At 40.2% G+C, this 26,961-nt stretch overlaps 1 protein-coding gene and 1 long non-coding RNA gene across 3 annotated transcripts in view; one reads left to right on the forward strand and one right to left on the reverse strand.

Moving 5' to 3' along the window:
- Positions 1-932: 932 nt before the first annotated feature.
- ZNF366 (zinc finger protein 366) overlaps positions 933-26,961 on the reverse strand; it is a 31,397-nt gene continuing 5,368 nt past the window's right edge. Inside the window, exons 2-6 of one of the 2 annotated variants that reach the window (XM_020790221.3) lie at positions 20,407-20,475; positions 17,898-19,201; positions 15,940-16,131; positions 6,608-6,782; positions 933-4,786 (exon numbers count right to left, since the gene is read on the reverse strand). In XM_020790221.3, the coding sequence (XP_020645880.3) occupies positions 4,269-4,786; positions 6,608-6,782; positions 15,940-16,131; positions 17,898-19,193 (2,181 nt within the window). In that variant the 5' untranslated portion in view covers positions 19,194-19,201; positions 20,407-20,475 and the 3' untranslated portion in view covers positions 933-4,268. The remainder of the gene's footprint in view (positions 4,787-6,607; positions 6,783-15,939; positions 16,132-17,897; positions 19,202-20,406; positions 20,476-26,961) is intronic. The other variant, XM_020790223.3, reaches the window with a different exon arrangement.
- Positions 12,735-14,900, forward strand: LOC144587064 (uncharacterized). Its single transcript, XR_013542232.1, has 2 exons — positions 12,735-12,862; positions 14,792-14,900. It is a non-coding gene; the product is annotated as an uncharacterized LOC144587064 (long non-coding RNA).

The following is a 26,961-nucleotide window of genomic DNA, read 5'->3' on the forward strand; positions in this document are numbered from 1 at the left end:
TCTTCTCGGTTGCCCCTCATCCTTGGGAGACACACTCAGGGTTGGAACTCTCTGCCTTTACTAGAACAATTCAACATACTGACCTATACTAGCTATTATTATTAATTCCTTTTATCTCATACCTTCCATTTAACGGCCTTGGTTTTCTTATTTTATTCTCACAAGAGACCTGTTGTCACATTCTCCCAGCCTGACCTACTTCACAACAGTCCTGTGATGTGAATGAAGCTGAAAGAATGTGACATCTGAGAGATTACCCAGTAAGTTTCACAGCTTAGTGAAGACTTGAAAACAGACCTCTCAAGTCTCAGTCCAATAATCTTAACCAGTACACCTCAGACTCAACGCAGACTTGACTATATGTCTTTACACATTTCTTCCATCCATTCACTCTCCTGCTTCTACAGTTAAGGGTGAAATCAAAGTCTGATGTACTGAGAAAACAATAGAAGCATTAGGAAACCAGTGGAGGGAACAGAAGGGGCTGAAGACAGAGAGAGAGAAGGAGCTGAGACGAGAACTAGTTTTGTATTGAATGCACCTAGTGGAGCTGAAGATACCTTTGTCTACAAATGCTTCAGCTGTAAAAAAAAAAAACATATTTACAAACACTGGAAACAGTTTGCACCCATAACAGATACATATAGATCAAAATGCTGTAAAAATGTCATAAGTCTCTGATCTCTCCATCAAAAGAAAGAAAGAAAGAAAGAAAGAAAGAAAGAAAGAAAGAAAGAAAGAAAGAAAGAAAGAAAGAAAGAAAGAAAGAAAGAAAGAAAAGAAAAGCCAAGTAGATTCTGTCCTGGAAGTGTTTATTCGTTGGACAAGTGGTGAGCATGTGGCAATGCAATTGTGAGACCTCCAGGGCCATTAATATATCAGAGACAATCAAGATTTTGAGATTGGGACCTGGCAAAAACTGCAGCAGCACCTTTGGTGTATAATTATTTATTTGTTTTAAATTAACAAAATATATTTGACACATAACTTTTAGATCAGATACTGGTTATCAAGAAGCATATTGAAACTTTGGTTGGAGTCCCCTTGTAAAGTGTTTAAAACTCTCTCTCTCTCTCTCTCTCTCTCTCACACACACACACACACACACACACACACACACACACACACACACACACACACACACACACAAACACACCTCAGTATACAGATACAAGAATACAAAACATTAATGCTGATACGTGTTCATCTATGCATGTCATTGAACACATTGCAAGACATTATTGGATAATTTTCTTGGAACAATAAATACTGCATTTTAATTGCACTTTTTAGAGCTGCAAAATCTACAGAATCAAATGCAGAACTAGCATGGAAAAGAGTTAGAGGCATAAAGATGGAGGAACGGTAAAAGGGTCAGTAGAGTAACAGGGACAAAGAATAATTTAGATCTGCTCCATCCCTAGCCAAGTGCATAATTTTCTGTGGAAAGAATAAGCTGCACAAAATGGAGGACTGATTTAAAAAAACCACTCTCAGCAGAATAGCGGGGAGGCAGCAACAGGAATTCACTTGACCTTCACGAAAAATAATGTAGATATAACATAAAAAAATTAGTAGCACAACCATCTAGAACAATTTCATCCTTAAATTCATTGGGGGGATGTATAATTTTTTCCCTAACATAAAGATGTAAATAAGATTGTAAACAAAGGCCTTACTTAGAATATACAGTATTGTCAATTTGAAACAAATAAATAATACTTCAAATAATCACTATTTGTGTTGTGCACCGGGTGCAGAGGTCTTTCCTTTTTGCCAGCCTTCAAATGCATCTCAGCTTTCCTGAGTCAGCTGTTCTAAGGCCAAACTCATTTGTTAATCGATCATCATGTTACTGATACCTTTTGTTGTCCTAGCCACATCCTTTCATCATGAGCTATGATCAATATTTCCTTTGAATTTTCCACTTGCCTGCTTTACTTTGCTGTACCTTTCAGAATCTGACTTAGCTTCTCAGAAAGAATGTACTGTGCACTACTTTTTCACTTCAATTCTGCTAAACATTTCAGAAGCATCTCTAGAAGAAAGGCCCGAAGGCAGTTACTGAATAGCCAGCTAGAGTGAGCCACTCAATCAATTCCAACGCTGTTGGTCAACATTTCTATAAGTTATATCACTCCAGTGGGGCCCTCAAGTTGGAACTAACAATTGAGTTTAGGCCCATATTTACATTGTGGGTTTTTGTTGTCAAGTTGCACACATTCATGGCTTCCCACAAAGAATACTGATTACTGCCATGTTGTGAACATTCTTCTTTTAGAGAAGGCAAGCCCATTCAAGAGGTCTGAAGGTACAACTCCCACAGACCTCTGCGAAGTAGGCATATCAGTTACAATAAGTGCAGAAGTGCAAACCTCGGCCCCTTTGCAGTCAGGTAGTAAAAAAAAAACTGGTGTAATCTGGTCATGAAGACTTCATGTGGAACACACATGGTCCCCACCATGACACAGAGAGCCAAAGTTGACATGGCATTAAGTGTGTTTTGATATTTAACATGCATGTTAAAACAAAGAATATAGTAATGGAGGTAGTGTGGCTGATTGTTATCCCAAATGCAAAAAATCCCTTATTGGCATCTGCAGGGATAATTTAGTCCTTCTTCCTCTGCTCCCATCCTGAGAAAGTCCTCATTAGGGATGAGTTCCCCCTAAAGACAAACACCACTTTCAAAAGAAGGGCTCACCAGAGATCAAAAGAAGGGGTGAGATTAAATTCCTTCTGATCTCTTTTATCACTCACTTCCCCTCCCTTATTTGATTCCATTTAATTAAACAATTATTTAATGTGATGACCCTCAATTACACTATGCACAATATTCATAGGAGCAAGCTGGTGAGGACTCAGCAGTTTTGGAAAAGAGTAGGTCTTAGTGCTAGATCACACACAATTTAGATCCACCAAAGAAGGCAGAAGCAGATATTATTTTAAAAACCCCAAACTGGAAGAGGAAAATGCATAAGAACTGATTGTGTGTTTCATAGCAGGAGCTTGTGGCTCCTGGAGTTTGCAAATTTGATTTTTTGGGGGGGTTGGTGGTTGATCTTTATGACTTAAATACAGGATTCCTTTGAAGACTGATTTTTCAGACATGAAAGACCGCCTCAGACATGTCTATCCCACACTAGCATGCCTTCTATAACATTTGTTTCTCCCTTCAGTTCTGGTCAAGTGCAACATTAACCTGATCTGTTGGAAGATCTGGAACAAATGAGCTAGAGCAGATAATGTGGCAGTGTTCCCCACCCCTGAGATCACATCACAATCAGGATCCCCCCCCATTTTATCTAGCGCAGCAAGGGCACTGATATTGTGTCCCAAAACAACTTAAAGGCACCGATATATTTGCTTTAGATCTTGCACTGGGCAAATGCTATGCCAATCACCTCATCTTGGATTGAGCAAGTATGAGGGCAAAGTTAAAGAACGCCTGTCTCCTCCAGTAGGTGGTCAGCATTGTGAAAGCTGATAGTCTTGAATTATTGCTAAGGAGGAAAAATGTGTCTTTGGTAATTATAGTAAAAAGATCACGGACACTTGTAGGGCATGTACCAATTCTATAGACTTCAACTAATGTAATTCTGGCTAGAGATTCAGAATTGCTATATGAAAGAAAGAAGAAATTGGTTTTATGTTGGCAGAAGCGTGTTGCAATAGAGTAAAAGATAGCACCTGAAAGAGGTGATTCTGAAGTTTGGTTTCCTTTTTTTAAAAAAGTTTTTACATCTCAATTTATTGTCAAGTTGCCTTTCGCAGATTATATGTATGGAGGGAGTTCCATGCAATCAGGAAGAAGAAGGCTTTTACTTTTGAGCCTTCTTCTGATGTCACATGCCTCCCCAACCTGTGCCCCACCCCAAAAAACAAATAAACAAACAAAAACAACGTACATTGACTGTGAACATATGAAACGCAAAGCCTGTGGGATTAGAACTCTACACCATTCAGGTTCCACACAGTCTGGAACCTTGAGAGGAAGGCTACATGTGAGATATGTCCTTTCTTTCAGACATCTTTGTGCATCACGGATGTTGGGTTTGAGAGGTGGGCAGGGCTTGCCGTGGGGCTAGATCAGCATCAATCACATAATTACATAAACAGAGAAAATTAATAGTTGAAAGACAAGTGAAAATTATCTTAAATTATACGTATCTCCTTATTTGTGCTTGTTCTGATTTTATTATATGCCGGTCTTGGACAATTACATTTCATGTTAGTGGAACTGATGAATGAAGTTAATACGTGTTCATTCAGATACCCAGAAACACAGCTTGATTGTCCATTTTCCTTTCCAGCAGTTCCTTTAAGCTCTTGTTTCTATGTTGAAAGTATAGGTAGTCGGAGAAAGACTGAGTGAGTCTATTATTTTCAAAGTGACCAAAGCTCACGTGTTCCTCACTGTTGCCCACAAAGTCCCTCTCCCTTTGTTTTTCTTCCCTTTGGCTTTCTTTCTTCTCCCCAAGTTTTCCATTTTGCATTTTCTCTTTCCTATCACCATAGGACTCTCTCATTCCGTGGTGTGATTGGCTGGGAAGAGCCTGCTTGGAGTATTGCTTGTCGCTATGGAACATCTCAGGGCTGTACCGCTCGGCCCCATAGAAGTTGTCTTCCTCTTCCTCGTGGCACGAGCTTCCTTTGGCACTCTCACCATCAGAATGAAATGGAAGTCCTTTGCCTTGGCCTTTTCGGGACAGATCAAAGGGCTCTTCCTGTTCCAGCTCCCTGGACACATCCGTTTGTGATGTTCTTATTCGTTCCCTCCCAAGTCCTAGGAGAATTTTAAAAACAATTAACTAGTTAACAGGTATATACACAAGTCTGCATTTGTTTCATAATTCATTTCTGTCTGTTTATGTGCTTATCTTGCAAGCGGTGGGACAGGGGGTGGCAAATGGATTTTCTGCTGGTTTGCTTGGCATCTCCAGCACTGTGAAAGCAACATTCATTCCCCATAACTTAGCACTAGTTTTTAGATTATTGAGGAAAATTATGTGTATGACTCAGTTTTATGATACTACAACAACAAAGTTGTATAATTTGGTAACAAATTGAGATTTTTTTAAAAAATAGAAAGGGGAAAAAACTTTCCAAATCACTGTTTCGAAAGTCAATTAAAACCCATCTCTTTAGAGAAGCATTTCTGTATACTCTTCCCTTATGATTCTCTATGATGTTGTTTATTTTTAATTTGTTTTTGATTGGTATTGATGTTTGCGGGGTGGCGGCTATTTTTTAAATTATATTTGTTTGGTTGGGGATTAGGTGTTTTTATGTTTTTATCCATGTAAGCTGCCTAGAGTAGTGGCATGCCACTAGATGGGCAGGTTAAACATTTAATTAAATAAACAAATAAAATAAAATCTTAATTATGATGTGTGAATGCCAGATTTTACATGAGAGACCCATGGAGATGTTGCTCTGTCCTCTTAATGTCTCTGGGCTCTTTGTTCCACCCTGTGATTGCACCAGCAATGCACAGGTACCCTTGATTTTGACCTGTGCACGTCTTACAATAATACGTAACTGCATGTCATCAGGTCAGCTCTGACTTACGGCAACCCTTTTCAGGGTTTTCAAGGTAGACAGTATTCAGAAGTGGTTTACAATTCCCTTCATCTGGGACACCCTGGGATTGTGGAGCTTGCCCATGGCTACACAGACTAGTTCTTTTCTTAGGAAGCACAGTTGGGAATTGAACTCCCAACCTCTGACTCTGCAGCCAGATACCTAACCCCCTGAGCTACCCAGATAGTTCATGCACATCTTAAAAATATAAATGTGTGTGTGTAGTTTTATATATGCATGTACACACGCATGCACAATGAGCACAAACACAATGAGAACAAAATAAAGAACTAGCAATTTCATACCATTTATTTATTTATTTATTTATTTATTTATTTATTTATTTATTTATTTATTTATTTATTTATTCATTTATTGATTGATTGATTGATTGATTGATTGATTGATTGATTGATTTGATTGATTGATTGATTGATTGATTGATTGATTGATTGATTGATTGATTGATTGATTGATTGATTGATTGATTGATTAGCCGCCCACACTACCCAAAGGTCTCTGGGAGCTTACAGCATTTAAAATACAATAAAGATATGTAACAATTAAAATACAATTAAAATACGTATATATAAAATTGCCATCAGACCCACAGCTAATATTATTTCAGTTAAAAGCCTTCTGGAACAGGAAGGTTTTGACCTGGCACTGAAATGTCATCAGTGTCGGCGCCAGACGAATCTCAATCGGGAGGGCATTCCATAGTCTGGGGGCAGCTGCCGAAAAGGCCCTTTGTCTACAAGCTATCCCTCTTACCTCCTTGAGGGATGGCTCTTTCAAAAGGGCCCCCTGGCTAGATCTTAACTGCCGGGTAGGCTCATATGGAAGGTGTCATTTATGACACCAGAGCCTGAAGTAGCCACCTAATTCTCCCTAAAAACAGATCTGTCTCTGAATAGGTACATAAAGTGCCTAACTCTGATATCCAACCACTTTTCAGATGCTGCTTAGATGATTTTGTATCACTGAATCTCATGCAAAATCAGCTTAGATGTCATTTATTTACCTTGAGAACGAAATCCTCTTTCCATGACGCCATGTTTGACTTTCATATGCCTTGTGAGATTCCCTTTCAAGGTGAATTTACTTGGACAGTAGAGACATTTGAATGGCTTGCTGTCTGAATGCAAGTGCATGTGCCCCATTAAATTATGCATCCGATTAAATTCTTTTCCGCACAGCTGTTGAAAGACCAATGACAAAGTGATTTATTATGGAAGGAGATTTTCCAGAATAGATTGTTTTGTTTTATTCAAGCACAACCTAATGTAGTGGAGACAGCTTCTGGAGAGTTCTGCAGCTTAGCATTTAAAAACTGTGACTATTTAAAAAAAAACAATTCAGCCATTTTTTCTTTCTGCATAGACCCACCAGGGGTCCAGGACTATTCCTTCCTTAAGTCTGGATATATGAGTAAACAGACCTATTGAATTTCAATTACTTATCAAGCTACATTTTCATCCTATCTTTCCTCCAGAATGCTCAAGTATATAGCTTTCTTCCTACTTCCTCTTTATCTTCACGATAATTCTGCATAGGGCGAAATAAAGTGACTGACTCAAGCACCTCTCATGATTCATTAAGCCCAGATTTTCTTTATCCATGACTAACATCCAGCCGTGATATCACACTGGCTGAAAGTGCAGCATAGGAAAGTGAGATATGGAGGCTTCTGCAGACTGAAAAGTCGGCTTTAAAATTGGTGTTGTCATATGAAAAGCGCTTTGCCAATATGATATCCTATATTGTTGATATCATATTTTAAAGTCCTTTATAACGTCTGTTGGGCCATTGAGCAGAAGCCTTGGCAGACGATCAAGAACAAGAACTCAGAAACATGAAGAATGCCAAGAGATTTTAGAAATAAAATTGCCCCCAGTGTTTTTCAGCGAATCAGAATTGAGCTGAAGTCCTGTTAGTGTTGCCATCAAAGATGGGAAGAATCGCATGCCTGAGACGCCTAGCTTTCAAGCAAAGAATGTGCTTATGTTCTAAAGACCAGTCACAAAACAAAACAAACGAATTTGCAAACTATGGCAGGTGAAGAAAGCTCCTGCTGAGACAATCACACACAATGAATACTTAAGGAAGCCCCTCTTTTAACGATGGGCTCTTTGTAAGGCGGAGTTTGACCCTAAATGTAGATGGCCATTTAATTTGGGGACTCAGTCTATAACAGACCAAACTCATACCTGTCATTGTAGCTGAATACCTTCCAAAATAGAGGGACTGTGTTTATATTAAAATGTGGCAAATATTATTTTCATGTCTGGTGCACCTTATTAAGGATCAGGCAACAAGTTCTGGGAGAATGGCAGCTACTAGTCTATTCTACAGAAACCGTTTGAGGTTTGGATCTGGAAATCCACAAAATAGATGTTTTTAAAACAAAAGGGGGGGGGGTACAATTTAATTTACTGGTACCCTTGAAAACATAACATAATATAAAAACTAAGGATTTTTATCTGAATTTGTCCATGGGCAAATCTAGGCTCACTGCACTGCAATCTATTATGTAAGAAATTCTACAACCCCATTTTGAAACGCAAGCAAGCTTTGTACTTCTCCCTCACTCAGTGCTGCCTGGTTCAAGGAGATGGTTTTCCCATTTTCTGTGGAGATGGTTAGAATCTGGACTTCTACTAATAAGGGAAAGAATGCCTGGAATGCTGCAGGAAAATAAAACGGATGAAGAGGACGCTTCTGCATTTCCTCTCCAGGCACCAAGACGCCTCTATTTCTTCATTAATCTTTGATTTGGCCATGCTTCTGTATTCTGTGATTCAATATAGCCCCACCCAGACCCATTCTTTTCACAACTGAGCATTTTCTAAGAGTCCCTAAAAAGTGCCTTTGCTCTTTTGGGTGTGTAGATTGTCCTCTTTGTTGTGAAACACACACATATACACACAGAGATTTTGGATGCTATGGAAAAGAAGGAGGTTTGATGCAAATCAGATTTTGGAAATGTAACTGTTTTGGAATTCCCCCTCTCCTGTTGCTTTCATTTATCGTTTTCAGTGGGAGGGAATGAATTCATACAGTCTGCGACATTGCTCTAAGTATGGAGCTTAATTAGGTTAAACAATCCAAGGATGCAGAATTTCTCCGATTCCAGGGATTTTATGCTCCTGTGACTGTCCCTTCCCAGTATAGGAGCTCTTGTATCAGAGTGGTGAAGGATGCACATCTTCCCAAAGGGGAATGGTGAGGTGGGGGGGATGCAAGTTAAGTTCTCCTCCTCCAAGATCACATCTGAATCACTAACTTTAATCTGTGATTTTTAGTCTGCCTTATGACCCCCAGGGCACTGTCTTGTTGCCACAGGATCCCACTGTAATATTTTTAAAATATAAAATAAAAGCCAAATAAAACAAAAAAGCAGGAAATCACAATAAAGCAGGGAAAAAAACGGTCTGGCCAAATAACAATGCATAAATAATTAAAAAATGGCACTGGAGCTGATACAATTGCAGAGTTGGCACCATTTGCATGTCCATGGGGAGGTATATAGTTGCAGCACCACAGCTGAGAGGGCACTCTTCCCTTGTTGACATGTAGCAGATGTTAAGGTTGCTCTTCTGTTCACCAAATAATGGCAGAAGGATATCCTGTCTTAACAGTTCCATGGTGTATTTTCTTTTCTGCCCAGCCACCTCTCATCTCATGGAGGATGAAAATGTCAATATTGCTTTTATAGAAATGCAGACCCTACTCTACACTCACTGATGTGGATGGTGAGGTTGATACATTTCCATTTTATGCAAGATCTAGTATTGTCAACAACTACAATATATGCCGATGTCCTTTGGTTCAGATGGCTATAAAAAGTATTAGGAAATCCAGTGAAGGCTGGTGGCTCCGACTTAACAGGGGCAAAAAATACACTCCACACTTTAAAGGAGTTTTTTGAGATGGGGGACAGAGCTCAACACCTTGGATAGCTTTATGAAGTTCAGAATAAAACCTAGTGCACATCCACCACCCTTGTACGTTGAAGCTATGTTAAACTGGAACAATAGATTAAAGAACTCAGACCCCATGCAAATAAGTGTAATCTTTTCCCAGAGCTTGGAAAACTTCCTTTTGGGGACCACAATGTACCAACCAACTGCCCACATGAGAGCTGTCATAACAAACAAACAAACAAACGAAGGAAGGAAGGAAGGAAGGAAGGAAGGAAGGAAGGAAGGAAGGAAGGAAGGAAGGAAGGAAGGAAGGAAGGAAGGAAGTTTTACCATTTTCCAATATGGACATAAAGGTTCTTAAGCCTCTGCCAGCAGTGACAGTAGAACTGAGTCAATGGCCCAGAGTTATTTTTAAGGAACATAATTAATGTGCTCAAGAGCCGCCTCAGTTGCATTCTTGCATTAGCTGGAGGCAACACTTGGAAGCAAAGATTGATTGGGTGTGTGTGTGTCTTATTGTTGCTTTTTAATGAAACATCTGGGCAGACTAATGTGAAAGACAGCAGGTAGCAAGGCTTGTTGAAAGAAAAGACCAAATGGGTGAGGAAACATGAGTAACAAAGGTTTTCTTCTGCTCTCTGGCCACATACGTCCTCTGTGTGGTTGTGATTAGCTTGGTAGGAAAGCCGAGTGTTTTCTTTTGCTCTGAGGAACAAAGTAAAGAAAACTGCAGCCTGCCGTGAGGCAGAAAGGCCACTGCTGTGCTGTCCTTCCCCTGTATTCTTCTTCTTAAAAAAAGATAGAGAGGGAGAAGGCTTAATAAGAAGGGTGTTCCTTTCCTGAAAGTAAGAGAGAGGGAGGGAGAGGGAGAAAGACTGTAAACTGTCCAAAAAGGACCGTGAGAAAACAGGAAGCTCAGAAAAGTACAAGAGAAAGCAAGATGAAATCTATTTGCAGGCCATTCCCTGGGGATACACAGGCCATTGTTAAGCGAGCGGCCATACAGCTATATCCTTCCTTCTGCTGAGGAGGAGCGTAGTGCCAAAAAGTGGCTATCTGGTCATTGCCTTAACTTACTGAATGCCCGCCAAAAAGACTTTAGCTAAGCCCAGATTCCTCAAGGGGACCTTCCAGTCACGGGAAAAAGGACGCCAAAAGCAAATCCTTAGGATAATTTGGATAATTCGCTGTTTTCTGAAATCCACAGGCTGTCTCGATTTCTTTCTGATTTACGCCCTCTTTCAACCATTTATTTTTGTAATTTACCAGTTGTCCTTTCTAACTGGAGTTTTACTGTATAGTTTAACGCTAGTGCAGAGAACAAAATTAGCATATTAACGCGCGCGCGCGCACACACACACATTTAGAATGGCATAGGTGGTGGTTAGAACAGGGCCTCCCACACCAGACCATTTTGATTGGTTCATTAGATTTTTGTGCTGCTTTGTCCAAAAGACTCAAACTCAGTTTCGTAAAAGTGGACAGAATATCATTTTTTTCCAAAAAGCTATTTTACATATTAAAGTACTTCAAAACATTAAGCGGTCAAAAGTGTATGTTGTCTGCGTAAGCTCAGGGCCAGTTTTAGGACTGAGGAAAAGTGCTTTCTAGGGTCCTTCCTCCATCAGCAAGCCATGAGAGGCTTGACAGCCATGGCCCTTTTTGGTGGCAGCAGTGTTTCAAGCAGCACTGAAGGGCAGTGCCCTGATGCCATCTAAATTTCCTGCACCACCTCTGGCACAGAATGCTTGACCCAGCCAGCTGTCTGGCAACTCTTGAGATCAACAAACTAGAAAGAAAATACTGTAGTGTAAAGCAGGACCAGAGAAACTCTGAAGGCTCTTGCCAGTGTTCTTGGGCCATGGTAGCTGGCTCCTCAGAACAGCTGAGGTGCCAACTCTGTATAACCAAGCAGTTTATACAATAAAGGGCTAAATTCAATGGTTATTTGTAACTGCCACTGAATGAATGGGACCTACTAAGTTAATGATTGATGGGAGTCTAATTATTAGTCCTAACTCCAGTTACGACTAATAATTGAATTGAACCTCTATGTAGCTATACTGTATAAAGAGTTACTACTTGGAAAAGACCTTGATGTTAGGAAAGTGTGAAGGCAAGAGGAGAAGGGGACGACAGAGGATGAGATGGTTGGACAGTGTCATCGGAGCTACCAGAATGAATTTGACCCAACTACGGGAGGCAGTGGAGGATAGGAGAGCCTGGCGTGCTCTGGTCCATGGGGTCACAAAGAGTCGGGCACGGCTAAACAACGACATGTAAAACAGAGAGCTCGTATAGGTGCTGTGAGGTGGTAAGGAAACCATGGGCTATCACAGAGATGTAGGAAGTCCTCCATTGCCACAGGATACAAACACTGCAGCACTGACCAAATAGGACACAAATAGAGATCTATATCACATGGGAATCTAGACTTATCTACAAGGTTATTTATTACCCCATCACATCTTAATAGCCTGTGTAATGCTTGGTGTGTAAATGTGTAGCCATAGACTCTGAAAGGTAGTATGCTAGGCCCATTGGGGAATGTTTCTACCTATGTGAAAGGGCCCTTGGTTGCTGAGTGACAGGATATGCACAGTTGCACATTACTCAGTGCTGGCCTCACTGTTAAGCAGACTTAAGCACCAATGGCTAGAAGGGAAGGATTAAGGGTGAGCTGTAGTAGGACAGAACCATATGTACTGTGTGGCTTGCCTTGAATCTCCTAAGCTAGCCTGCTGCCCTCTGGGGCAGGAGATGTTGTTGTTGCATTTGGGGCAGTGGAGGGTGTTGTTGCATGAAATGTTTTTTAGATCACTTAATGTATTTTTAATTATTACTATAGTCTAATTGTTTTTTAATTGTATAATCCATAGTGTTTTAAATTTTTCTGATTTTAACTTTTTGAGCCACCTTGAGTGCCCTCATCAGGAGAAAGGCAGCTTACAAACAAACAAACAACTAAACAAACAAATTTCATCATTGAAGTAGAATTTGACAGGTGATTTAGTTGCATGTGGGAGATGAAATGGGAAGGAGCAATCTCTTGTCCTTCAGCTCAGGCAGCAAAATATCTTAGGCCACTGTAGAAGTTACTATGACATGCATACAAACTGCATAACTTTTCATATGGCCTTGTTCCATATGGAAGATGCAGGACATTAATACAGTATTTTGTGTTCCTTTTACTAGGCCAAGATGAAATGCTCATGCCCGTTTATCCTTCAATACTGGAACCTAAAATGTAAATTCATCTTAACAGTATTTACTGCTTTTGCTAAATAGCTTCCTGCCCTATTTGAGAAGCAAATGTTCAGTGGTGGAGTTAGAGGACAACAGCTTATTTGGAGGTAACTCTACCAATTAAGCGGGGATATTGTTGCTGACATGGGCAAAGAGTAGGATTTCACATGCATATTCTTCTATAACTTGCCATAAGGTTTGGGTGATTTATGTGAAAAAGCAGAGGCACATCTCCGAGAGACTGATTTTTATGACATGGTTAGACAAGTCAAGCTGATGTTTTAACACATTTAATTTAATATTGTTTCAGATATGATGCCGCCTTATCCAATTTAGATACTTCCTGCTTTAAAGCACAGACAGCCTTTGTGTTTTTGCACAGATCAAAAGTGCAGCATGCATGAATTGATTCGTGTTTAACCGGTATATCAAATTGTTAAGCATCCTTGACCTTCCTTTGGGATGAAATGTGCTACGCAAATGTCAGATATATTTATCATGAGCAGACTAGCAATTACACTAAGTGCTGTGAAAATGCAATTTCAAGATGAGAAGTAAAACTGAAAGGAAATAAAATGATAAAGTCTTTGATTCCGGTTTCAAAGATTTCTCATTTAGGGTAAGGACATCAGCACCAAAGAAATGCATAACTAGGTCATGCCTCATGTGTGTGTGCATGTGCGCGTGCATGTGCGCAGACAGACAGACTGACCAACCTATTCAAGCAACAGGATTAAACTGCACTGATGCAGGGGGTGGCAGAGTACACTACCCTTACCCTTTCTGACCCTGCTCCTACATGTGGAGAGCAACAGACAGAAGAGGAGAGATGCGCATGGAGACTCTGTGTGCAATGGGAAACCCTTTCCATGGAGGCCCTTCACATAGAGAGGGCATGATGTCTTATATCATTGTTATATTTAATTTTTTTTTTGTTTTATATGTTGTACGCCTCCCAGAGTGGTCTATTGACTAGATGGGAGGGATATAAATTCAATAAGTAAGTAAGTAAGTAAGTAAGTAAGTAAGTAAGTAAGTAAGTAAGTAAGTAAGTAAGTAAGTAAGTAAGTAAGTAAGTAAGTAAGTAAATAGATAGATAGATAGATAGATAGATAGATAGATAGATAGATAGATAGATAGATAGATAGATAGATAGATAGATAGATAGATAGATAGATAGACAGCTAGACAGACAGACAGACAGACAGACAGACAGAGGGGGGGCTCTTTTTCACCCTGGCATGCTCCAGAGGAGGAGCATGGCACAGTGTTCCTTGGAGAACAGTTGTAGGAAATGTATTCGCGAAGGCTTTCACGGCCGGGATCTAATGGTTGTTGTGGGTTTTTCGGGCTCTTTGGCCGTGTTCTGAAGGTTATTCTTCCTAACAGAGTGCTGTCCTCTGAAGATGCCGGCCACAGAGACTGGCGAAACGTTAGGAAGAACAACCTTCAGAACATGGCCAAAGAGCCCAAAAAACCCACAAAAACCAGTTGTAGGAAATGCTGGTTGAGCAAATGTGGAAGTAAAAGCTGGTTCTTCCCTTGAGTCGAGTAGTTCAGGTCTCAAGATGCATGTTCAGCTTTGTCATGTCTGGGCCGTACTGATTTTTACAGATGATTGGAGTATACTGAGATTTAGAACAACTACATGTGTGAGAAATAGGCATTATGAGGAGAGGGATGATGGCTTTGAATACACCTTTGATATGAATGTAAATGATGAGGGAGCTGAGAGTGGGACCCAGGCAGACAAACTGGCATGAACTACATGGGGGTCTTTGTGGAAAGAAGTGTGCCACATAGGCTTCTGCAATTGATGAGTAACAACAAACCTCTTGGTTGCTCTAGCCTGTAATTAAATGTTGGGATCCTAGTCTTTCTTTTCACCTTATCTATAAAGCAGTGCTTCAGGCTGTCGCTCACACCATCTTGGTGTAGATTTAGGTCGACCTAGCTTGATTCTGAGAGTAAAACTTTCACTGTTCATTTGTTATCTTACTTCGATGTTTCCTCTTTTTACTATGTTATCTCCCCAGAGAACACAGATCTAGGTGCCTAAGGCATCAGACATGCAAATAAAGCTATGCCATCCCCAAATGACAAATTACAAAAAGAAAGAAAGAAAGAAAGAAAGAAAGAAAGAAAGAAAGAAAGAAAGAAAGAAAGAAAGAAAGAAAGAAAGAAAGAAAGAAAGAAAGAAAAGAAAAGAAAAGAAAAGAAAAGAAAAGAAAAGAAAAGAAAAGAAAAAGGGAAAGACTAATTTGTCAGAAATGGATTGAGGAAATGGATCTCCTGTTAGAATTAACAGAGGTCTTTCCCTCTCAGTGGTGCACTGCTTCTAGACACGAAACCAGCATCTTGTCTAGTGAGACTATTAAACATTATCAAAGCTCTTTTTGCACTCTGTTTGCATAAATCCATTAAAGTTTAGAAGTGTCCTCAATTCTGGTAATTTTCTGGTAATATTCAAAATACCTGTTTGTTTTTTTCAAAATATCACAACTACCTTTGTCATTATCCTAAGAGTTGTGATGATTACTCTCTTCCTGGAATAAGACTCCTTCGAATTTGATGGTGGAAAACCTACCATTAGGCTTAGTGAAGTCGATCTGGGTCATCACTAAAGTGTGGCAGAGCTGTTCCATTTCTAATTACACTGATTTTTAACATTTTTAAATTTCCTGGTAAGGCATCAGAATGTCTTCCCAGACTTGAACTGAGTTAGATCTGTGCTTAGGTATCACTTAAATCTGATTAAAACACAATGTATCATAATTTAAGTTGTAGGAATTTGGCAAAAAAAAATCACCCCCAACCCACATTGTTTCAAACATTACACAATATTTAACCATTCTGTTACTTACTGTGCAGTGTGTAATATATTCTAAATTCCATCCCTTACTCAGCCCCTCTTTCAGTCACCCTGTCCCCTCCAAAAAATCTAGGGTGAAAATGAAGAATTCATTCTCTTCTAGAACAAGACACAGATTGTGTTAGATTTTCTACTATTTGTTTTCAAAATGAGTTAAATTTTGATTGTTGTGCTTTTTTTTAATGCACAAGATCCGTCATATTTTTTGAAGGAGACCATCGGTAGCACACATCCCTCCCTGTCTCTCTAGAACCTTCCTTTCCTTCAGGTATCATCCTGCTTTACCTGACTGAAGCACGGAGAAGGACTCACCTTACATTTGAAGGGCTTGACATCTGAATGGACAATCATATGCGCTTTCAGAGTCTGTTTCTGCACAAAGCTCTTGAAGCAGAGGTGGCATTGGTAGGCCCTGATGTTGGTGTGAATCAAGACATGTCTCTTCATATTGGCAAGCAGTGTAAACTCCCGGCCACAGATCCCACACTTGTGCTCTTTCACACCCTTGGAAAGTATAATAACAACAAAACCAAAATTTATAGCTGTTGTAATTATTTATTTTTAATAGCAGACAAAGCAGTTTCCAATCCTATATTCTGGCAGGAATGAACGTGTTGAACTCTTTTCTTGTCTTTTCCCTAAACATGTTTCTAGTCTTTGTGGTGGCCACCAAAATGTTAATAATACTGTCCTATACTGACCAGAATTGCAAGTCAAAGATGCAAAGAGATCCTATATTTTAAAATGTAGCTCTTCTATACAGTAATGTCAAAAAGGAAACCACAAAGAATTTGTCACAATTCTATCAAAACTCACAAAGACCGATGCAAGCAGTATGAAAAGAAATATATTTGCCTAATCAGATACGTGCCTGCCACTACAAACGCAAAAAGTTATGGAAACTTCTGTTATGGAAAAGATTTTGAGCCAAAAATGCAAGGAAATACTCTATGGCAGGAAAATTATTTTTCCATCCATATTTTTTAGATTGCAGTTTCCATAATCCTTTGCCACTAACTACGTTTGGTGGGGTGCAGCGGTCTGAGTTATACAGTTTCACATCTTGAAGACAAGGGTTCTCCATTCCTACTGCAGACCATAGTTTGTAAGATAGGTCTTTTCCCTGAAAGGTACACAATGGCTGGCATTAAACTGGTGTCTGTGTAAAGGTTGCTTGACTTGCTACAGCTAATTGTAACTAATTGGCAAGATGCTCAGACACATCTTCATTGAGCAATTGGATGTGTGAGGCACCCGTCACCTCATCAGTTAAGTCACAGTTGGTCATGGGAACTTTTGTAACCTTACCTCAAACAAAAAAAGAATTCTAGGTTATAAACCTATTAAATAAATATTGTTAAATGTAGCCATTTGTCCTTCTACTAAAACTATTCTTAAATTATGAATGTTATTACACTTTCCTTCAGTATAACTTGTGACAATGCAGAGGAATAAACCTCTCAGCATAATAGTCATAGCTGTGTGATAAAAACAATAAGAAATAAGGAGAACATTAATGTTCTTTCCGCACTTTAATACTCTTTTCACTAATGGTTGTTAGGGACTATATCATTTCCAAGATATCCAAACACCTGTCTGAGTGTTGTTGGGAAGTCACCACTGTTAACTCTATAAAAATAATATTTTATATGACAACAGCAACAACAATGGCAACAATAAAAATTGCACTTTAATTTTAAAGCATTTTACAAGATAATAAATATAACAACTTTATAACCACTTTTCACTTTCACTTTCTTTAAGTCTTATGGCAGTATTTTTTCACTCAAAGGTTTGATTAATTTAGCTGTTTAATCCTCAGATGGATGCAATGGGAACAATTCAAATATATAGGATTAAACAGCTAAATTCATCAAATGTGTGTGTGTGTGTGTGTGTGTGTGTTTGTGTGTTTGTGTGTGTGTGTACTATGATGTAATATATATATATTACTCCCTGATTTTGGTCCCTAGTAAAGGCAGCAGAGGTTTGGTTTTACAAAACAATTTTGTATTCATTTATTTTGAATTGTTCCCACTGCATCCATCTGAGCTCACATCATAGTAGACATGTTCATGATAACAACATTCCCATGCTAACCTGTTCATAAACAACTCCTGCTGAGTTTAGATCAGCTTATTCCCAGGTAAGCGGGGAAAACACTGCAGCCTCAGTGTATGTCAGCCTCAGTTTACAAGTGTTTGAACTAAAGTGTTTCACCCAGAAAGGTTTCTGTAGCTCCCCATTTGGCAACCAGGATATAGACTTACCTTATGGGTCAAAGAGTGCTGCTTGAGATGATGGGGTTGCACAAACTCCATCCCACATTCGGTACAGATGTATGGGCGGATGTCCTTGTGCTTCATCATGTGATTCTGCAGCTGGCTTGGGTACTGGAATGTCTTGTCGCACTCGGTGCAATTGTACGATATGGGACCTCGATGGGTGGTTAGGTGCCTCTTCAACTGAGCCAATGTTGGGAAGTCAAGACCACACTCAATACAAATATTCTCTCGGCCGTTCTCATGCTTGGATTCATGGGCTTTCAGCTCACTGGGGTAGGCAAACCCTCTTCCACAGATCCTGCAGCTGTAGGGTTTGATGTCACTGTGCTGCATCATGTGCCTCTTCAGGTGGCTTGTTTGGGTGAAAGCCTTGTGACACACTTGGCACTTGTGAGGTCTGGTGCCCTGGTGGGTCAGCATATGGGTGTGCAAGTGACTCAGCTGTTTGAAAAGCTTGCCACATCGGGAGCAAGCGTGTGGCTTGATGCCACTGTGCCCCAAAATGTGAGTAACCAAGTTGTACTTGGAAGTGTAAGACTTATCACACATGGGACACTGCCAGCGTTTCTGTTCCCCTCCGACATCCACATAATAGCTGTCGTCAATCTGAATGTTCACATCCACCCTGTCTACCTTCTGCTTATTTTCATCTTCTTCTCCTAATTTACTTCTCTGGAAGGATGGCTCTGGAAGCCTCTTCAATGGAAAAGGGCTTCTGAAATGAAAATTAGGGGTCATAATAAAAGGGAACATTAAGGTAGGGTGAACTTTAGGGTAGTATGGATAGGGAGTTTGAAGAAATGTGGTAGGGCCAGGCCATAGCACATTGGGTGTTATTGTTTCTTCCTTGATAGGTTGTGCTCCAAAATGTTCCACAGTTCTGTAGAACTGAAAGCCAATGTTACATAGGTCAATCATGTGGGCATTGTACTTTGGTTGTGCATGGTGGTGCTGGAATAATAAAGGGGGCCTGGGAGAACCTCCGGTGGTGTTCTCTTCAGGTCTGTGCAAGGGAGGTGTGGAATCTCCTGGAGAAAGCATTTTTGTGGGCATGCTTTTGCGTTTACGAGATCCCCCCTCTAAAGACCCCTGGAAGTTTTGTAGGTCTGGTGGAGGCTCATATCCAAATTGGGCAAGCTGAGTTCTGAATTCTTCACTGGCAGGTGGCAATGCATCTTTTGTGACAGAGTCCAAGCCAAGAGGAAAAGGATGATTCGGTGTATTGTCCATATTACAATTACCGTCTTCTTTCTTCACCACATTTAACTCCTCTCGCAACATCTGGCTTCCTTTAAATAAAAAAGTAATAATTCTTTTAATCTCTCTGTGCTAGGTATTAAGCCATGATAATGTTTGGTCTTATAGATGTTTTGACTTATTTCTCCCAGCAGCCCCTCCAATGGTAAGAAACTGTAGGAGCTGTAGTCCAAAATTATCTGGAGGGCCAAAGATTGTTTGATGTGCATTGTCTAAGTAGGGTATCCTCAGAACTCCAGTTCGTTCAGAATGGTAGATCTCCAGTCTGTAAAGCCCCAAACACGAACAAAATTCTTTTTTTTCCCTCAAGCACAGAATGTTCTCATCTAGCTCTGCGAAAGTCTGAGATTAAGTGGCAAATCTATCTTTAAAACTACAGGATGCTGCTTCTGGATAAAACCCAGCCCTGGTACCTGCCAGTGTGGCGGTGAAACACCATTGCTGTGTGCCCCCACTCTGATTCTGATTCAACAGGAGTATGTTAAGAGACCATTTGTAATCTACATAGGGCATGTGGTACCCATTAGGGTGTAGTGAACAGAGACAGGCTAGAATTCAGAAACCTGGGTTCTAGCTCAGTGGTTTAGGTATCTGTTTGCAGAGCCAGAGGTTGGGACTTTGATTCCCCCATTGTACCTCCTCAACAGGGGTTGATGAGCCATAGGGTCCCTTTCAGCTCTGCAGTTCCAGGATTATTATTATTATTAAATCCCTGCTCAGACATGGAAACTCATGGGAGGAATGTCTATCTTACTTATCTTGAAAGCCCTGTGAGGATCTCTACAGATCACATCTGACCTGATAGCCACATGGTATTGAAAAGATAAGTAGAGCATGCATTTAGATAAACTCCCTCATATCCGTAGGTGAAGGTGGCAAAGTCCCTGGGCCTGTTGCCAACATACACATAAACCCTTATCCTCCTAACTCATGGAACACTTCTCCCCAGCAGCCACTTGTTCGGTGAGCAGGGGAAAGGGGTCTTAGATGCTCACTGATGTGCACTCACCAACTGTCTGGCCTAGAAGGTAGACAGCAAGGGCTGGCGCAGAAAAACCATGTGTGTGCTAAAATGAAGCAGTCTGGGCATCTCCTTCGAAGTCTGGTTTCTCCAATGCTCTGTCCACCAATTTAAATGAAGCCAGGAATCTGCATTAGCTGTTTGACCTAATAGACAATGCCTATGAAATAAACGTGCACATAGTATAAGAATCAATAGTGCAGCATTTAGACTTACATTAATTTTTCTCCTTTGTGCCAAATCTGCTTTAAAGATGTGTGTTTGGGCTCCAGAAGGCATTTGTGTCTAAAGGATAAGCAGAGAACAAGCATTGTTACAACTGGCTTATTGCTTTGGTAAGAGATCCACAGATTCACATACACACAGAAACCCATGACTGAGTTGTGTGTGTGCATCTATGAAAAATATGATAATTTTAAGATCAAGGTTCTGTTATCATTTTATAAGGCAAAATCGGAAGGAATAATAAATTTATCTCAAGACACTGTTTGCTGTTTGGATTACAAAAGGGAAATATGAGAGCCAAAGGCTTTAAAAAATTCCCATGCGTTCATTTAAATATGCCTGGAGCAGGAAGCCCGCCAGGCATATGGTAAGCTCACAAATAATGCCAAAGGATTGTGGAAAAGTTAAGGAGTTCTTACCATCTGTTTTCAATTTAAAACAGAATCACAAATGGACGAGTTTTTGAAGAAGGTATTTTAAAAGCTGTGTCAAGCAGAGACAACCAAGGAGAGACCTTGGGAATATCACAAATGCAGAATGTAATTGACAGATTGACAGTACATTGTGGCCAGGTGGAAATTCACCCAAGAGCTCATTTTTCCACTTTTACATTTATTCTATCCCTAAATTTAGGCAGGACCTGAATATATACTTGTGCACATCTCTGAATATATACGAAGTGTACACAGTTTTGCTTGTTGTACACATTTTTATTAGCACATTACCTAATATATTTCATCTTCCATTAAACCCTTTGGCAGGTGATACGAAAATTTTGACAATATGATTGGCTCTCCTCATGGTATCTACATAGTTTTTATTAACCTCTATTATCTTCTCAGTTTTGGGGCATCAACATTTAGCTCACCCGTACCTTTCCAACAGATCACGGCTGGAATTATATTCAAACATTTTACTCTTAGAAACCTAAACTGAAACCTTACTTTTATTCATTCCTACAGCTTTAAAGTCTTGTACTTATTTGTCTTCAAGAGGACTATGTTATGCTAAGGTCCCAATTCACCGATAGCTGCAGAATGGTTGGAACCGAGCTCTCCAAGAGCAGGTTATCATTGCCAGATTTCTTTGGCAACATGTCAGTGCTTTGCAGTTGCTGGGGAAAAACCTAAGATTGCATTAAAATGGGCAGCATTCAGCAGTGTATTTCTGTTGGATCACACTTCTGCCAGCACAAGTAATCTCTCCTTCCTCCCTTGCCTCCTTCAAATCGGCTCTGGAGAAGTGGGACACACTCCAAAACACGATGTGTTTTATTTTATTTTATTTTTTGTTTTATGTATGTACAGTGTGTGTGTGTGTGTGTGTGTGTGTGTGTGTGTGTGTGTGTGTGTGTGTGTGTGTGTGTGTGTGTGTGTGTGTCATGGAATGCTGTAGTAATAGGAAGATGGGAAAGAGGACTAAATCCAATTGTTACTCCCAGCTAGAGTAGACTTGTTGAATGAATGGATCTTGTTAAGAGAGCACAAATATAGGGTCGGCTGAGCTACTATAGTCCTTGGCTCTGGAGTCAATGACTTGGAGTTGGAATTTCCACTAAGCCACCCATGAGAGGAGCCAGTCAATATCACCTGCTGTGTATATACGAGCTGCCCTGCCATCTTTGTGGCCTTGGGCCAAGTACATGGTCCCAGTGTGCCAGCAGAAGAAGGAGCTGGAAAACGGCCTTTGCATAATTTGAGTACTTTATACCTAGAAAACTTTGGGATGGTTGGAACTGACTCAATGGCAAATTATTATTATTATTATTATTATTATTATTATTATTATTATTATTATTATTATTATTATTATTATTATTATTATTATTATTATTATTATTATTATTATTATTATTATTATTATTATTATTATTATTACGAATATAAAGCCTCTTGATTCAGCATTGATTACTGTTGCATCAAGTGGCCTCCGACTTATAGTGACTTTATGAATGAGTGATCTCCAGAATGCCCTGTCCTGCTCAGCTCTTGTAAACTCAAACCTGTGGTTCCTTTAGGCAGTTAGTCTATCTTGTATTTGGCTTTTCTCTCTTCCTGTTGCCTTCAACCTTTCTCAGTATTATTGTCTTTTCCAGAGAATTTTGCATTTTCATGATGTACCCAAAGTACGACAGCCTCAGTTTTCAAATTTTTGTCTCCAGAGATAGTTCGGGCTTGATTTGACCTAGGTGTATTTTTGGCAGTGCAAGGTATCCACAAAGCTCTTCTCCAGCACCACATTTCAAACACATCAGTTTTTTTTCCTTTCAACTTTCTTAGCTGCCCAGCTTTCCACACCCATACATAGTGATCAAGATTACAAGAATGTGGGTGATCTTGGTCTTGATCTCTAGTGACATATCTTTACACTTCATGGTGTTTTCTAATTCCTTCATTGCTGCCCTTTTGAGTCTGTTTTCTCCTGATTTCTTGGCTGCAGTTTCCATCTGGATTGACAACAGAACTAATCCATACAAAATCTCTGTTTCCATTTCTTCACTGTCAATGCTAGTTCTGTAGTCATGATTTTTGTTTATTTAACATTCAGCTGCAGTCCTGCTTTGGCACTTTGTTCTTTCACTTTCACTAAAAGTAATTTTAGATCGTTCCTGCTTTGTGCTACTAAGATGGTATGATTTGCATATCTTAAATCATTGTTGTTTGTATTGAAATCCACATACACCATTGAAATCCACAATAACCAGCGGAGCTTCAACAAAAAAAGAAGAAAGTCTAAAACTCAACAAAGCCTGGTTCCCAGCACTGAAAAATGCAGCCTGCAAAAAGTCAACAAACTCTACCCAGCCACAAGGACCGGTGATCACTGCACACGAAAGACTAGCTAATGACACCCATCAATTACAGTGACACATCATCTTTCACCCCCATTAAAACAATACATCCATAACAAAAAAAACCTGATCACCATAATCACCCAATCTCCAGAAAAGGACAAAAAGCTGATCCCACAGCTATAAATAGTCAGCTATTCCACACACTACACCAGAACAGAGACAGAGTTCTAACTCCTGTCCTCTGAAGATGCCAGCTACAGAGACTGGCAAAACGTTAGGAAGAAAAACCTTCAGAAAATGGCCAAACAGCACCCCCTGTACTCGTGGACATGTGGAGGTGCTCAGGGGCATGTGCACATGCGCAAAGGGGTGGGGACTCTCACACGGGCACACTTGCGCACATGCACAAAGGGGCTGTGCCGGAGGGTGCATCGGGGGTGGGAGAGCTGTCTCTGTGGTCCGGTCTGGCCCAGGCTATGAACTGGTTGGGGACCCCTGATATAATACACATCCCACCCCCACCCACCCCCCGTTACTGCAGCTCCACCAGCTGCTTATCCAGTTCCAAGCAAAATTCAAAATGCTTGTTTAAACCTATAAAGCCCAAAATAGCTTGGGTCCAAGCTATTTCAAGGACCATGTCTCCCTTTAGAAGACTGCTTGGATGTCAAACTCATCAAGAGATGGCTTTCTCTCAGTCCTACCACCTACATAGGTGCATTTTGGTGGGGACACAGGAGAGGGCTTTCTCTATCAGGTTGACTGGTGTGTGCAGTGGTGGGAAATAATTTATTCAGTGGGCATTAAACTTCAACACAGGTGGAAAGAACTTGTGGAACCAAATTGATTCCCCATTATTCTAATTTCTATGGGGTGTTTTCCTGGCTTAATGTGACATCATTATTTATTACCTGTTTGACAGACTCCTGATTCCTAAATCCCTTCTACTCTTCTAGCTAGGATGGCCAACGCGCCTCCTCTTCTGTCTTGGTTTGCACTCGGATGACTTGCGAAGTGTTGCTGAAGTTGTAGCAACTCTCAGTCATACAGTGCTTTAGAGGCCAACCCGTGTGTTACAGAAAACCCATCATTCGAACTGAAATCTCATTAGAGTACCAGAGAGATAGTTTAGACAGATTTTCCTATTTGCAAAATTAGACTTGCAGATTAAGCTACTCACAACTTCTTCTTGAAGATCAATCAAAAAACAAACCAAGCTAATTTGGAAACTATGGAAGCTGGGAAAAGCCACAGCTGTGACAATCCCATGCTTTCAGCTGTTATGGAATTCCTGCTTTTCTTGACAGAATTCTCTGTAGTGTAATCTCTCCTGAAGACATGATGCAACAAACTCTAGCTTCTATTCTCTGTCCATTCCATTACTGACATTTTAATGGTGATTTCTAATTTCCCTAAGCCATGGAGGAAAAGGAAACACAGCCCAAATCAAAATCAGGATTGCTAGCTGCAGTTTCTGGATATTCACTCTCCATCTCTCCCATTGTCCCAAGATTCAAAAGAGATCCCAAGGGAGCCTCAGAACCAGAGGTGGGGGAGGGGAATGGGAAACTCTAAATTAATATTAATGTCTGTAGCTGATGATGTCATCAGCCTTATGAATATACAGCTCCACCAATAGGATTCCAGCCATATAATAATTGGCCAGAATCCTATTGTTTTATGTAAGGTTTACAAAACTTGCTATGGCTAATTGTGGCTTCTTTATGAGGTACCAGGGCATGACTAAGTCATGTACAGGGTCATACACCTCATGCATAACCAAGATGAACACCAGCACCCTCTGCAATTATTTGCAATTAGCCATGGCAAGTGCTGCAAAATCTTACATAAAACTGCAGTAGGATTCTGGTCATAGAAGCATTAGAAACCTAAGAAGCCCTGTAGTTTTATTTCTTAACAATGCAGGAAATCTGCTTCTGTAGCTTCCCTGAAAACCTTTGATGAAGGAAAATCTGCTCCTTGGAATTGCCTTCCATTAGTGATCCAGCAAGCTCCTACCTCCAGATTTTTAAAAGGCAGTTCAAAACTATTATTTAGGAAAGCCTTTAAAGACATTCTCCTGCTTGGGAAGGGGATTCTGCAGTCTTGTATCATCTGAAAGCTGTCACCATCAATTGGTGTTTACTCACTTGGTTTTATCTGGTTTGTTTACTTACTTTGTTTCATTAGTTCGGGGTGTACTGTCCATTTACTATGTTGGGAAAGGTTGGGTTGGAATTAGGGTTTATATTACTTTGTAATGACTGTCCAGAGTAGAGATCCCACTAAGTCAAGCAGGATACAAGTATCAATACTAAATGATAATTTCTAGACTTTTGTCATTATCTTGAGAACAACATGTCATCAAGTTGATTCTAACTTATGGTGACCCTTGTCAAAGTTTCCTAGGTATAAAATATTCAGAAATGGTTTACCATTACTTTCTTCTGGTGGGGCTTTAAGACTGTACAGGCTACACAGGCTGACTTTTCTACCAAGAGGCACAGTAAGGATTTGAACTCTCAACTCCTGACATTGCAAGGCAGATGCTGCAACTCACTGTTGGGGTCATTCCAACCTTGTATGCCTGTGGTAGGTTTGGCTGGGATGGGCTTTCTGGGCTGGGATTACTGTCAGTTAATCCAGCAGTAACCAATTGTTCCTTCCATGCTTCCGATTTCCATGCCTCTCAAGTGTCTTTTCTCCTCTCTTTTCAGTCTCTTGACAGTTTGCAATTAATGTAGTGAGAATGTAGTCTTCAGGAGTCTGCTGAAAGCTGTCAACAGCGAGTTTGTTGAGGTCTGTTGTTTTAAGTAATCATTTTTTGGACAGTATGCTGTTTTTGATCTGTTCAAGTATGAGTAAATGAAAATGTTTTATTATTTCTGTTACCAGTGCCTTAACAAGTTATTGAGACTGTAACTGGCAGTTAATAAGACAAAAAGGGGTGGTCTATTTTGAGGAGACTTGAAGCTAACTCTAATCTCAGTCCCAGCACTTCTGTGATGCAGCCACAGTATTTTAACCACAATTCAAAACTCTGCAACACTCACTGAGTTGTCCACCAGCTGCTAATCTCTTCATGTTTCCCTTAAACCACAGGGTCTAAAACAATGCAGTCTGATCACACAAAATACAGTAGTTTTGTTAGCAATCCTTTTTTAAATGTGACATTTGTAGATATATAAAGTAATGCATTAATTTTTTAAAAAAAAAGAATACAATCTTCCTCCTCTTTTTTTCTTCCTCTTCCATGTGAATATGAACACATACCAAAATTCATCCTGAGATATTGTTTCTGTGGTGTTATTGATTAGGCATCCTTCAGTCTCGAGTGCCTATGGTAACGTGCTCTGAATAGAGGACTTGGAACAGCGTCCAGTGTGGCTGAGAAGGCCAATTCAAGAGTGACAATTCCTTTCCACACTGAAGACAAATACAATCTGTCCCCTGTCCAGCTCCCTGATTTTGTCAGTTTTGGGACTGTCTCTTTGCCTCGGCCTACTGAACAAGTGTCTCTTCAAAATGGGAGAGGCCATGATGCACTGCCTGCCTCCAGGCTAAACACTCAGATGTCAAAGTTTCCCATCCTTTGAGGTCCATTCCTAAGGCCTTCAGATTCCGCTTGCAGATATCCTTGTATCGCAGCTGGAACATGCTCAGCTTCCGCTCCTGCCATGCACAAAGGGCCCAGGACTCACTGCAGTACAGGAGAGTACTCAGGACACAGGCTCTATAGACCTGGATCTTGG

The sequence above is a fragment of the Pogona vitticeps genome, chromosome 2 (genome assembly GCF_051106095.1).
Source record: "Pogona vitticeps strain Pit_001003342236 chromosome 2, PviZW2.1, whole genome shotgun sequence".
NCBI lineage: Eukaryota > Metazoa > Chordata > Lepidosauria > Squamata > Agamidae > Pogona > Pogona vitticeps.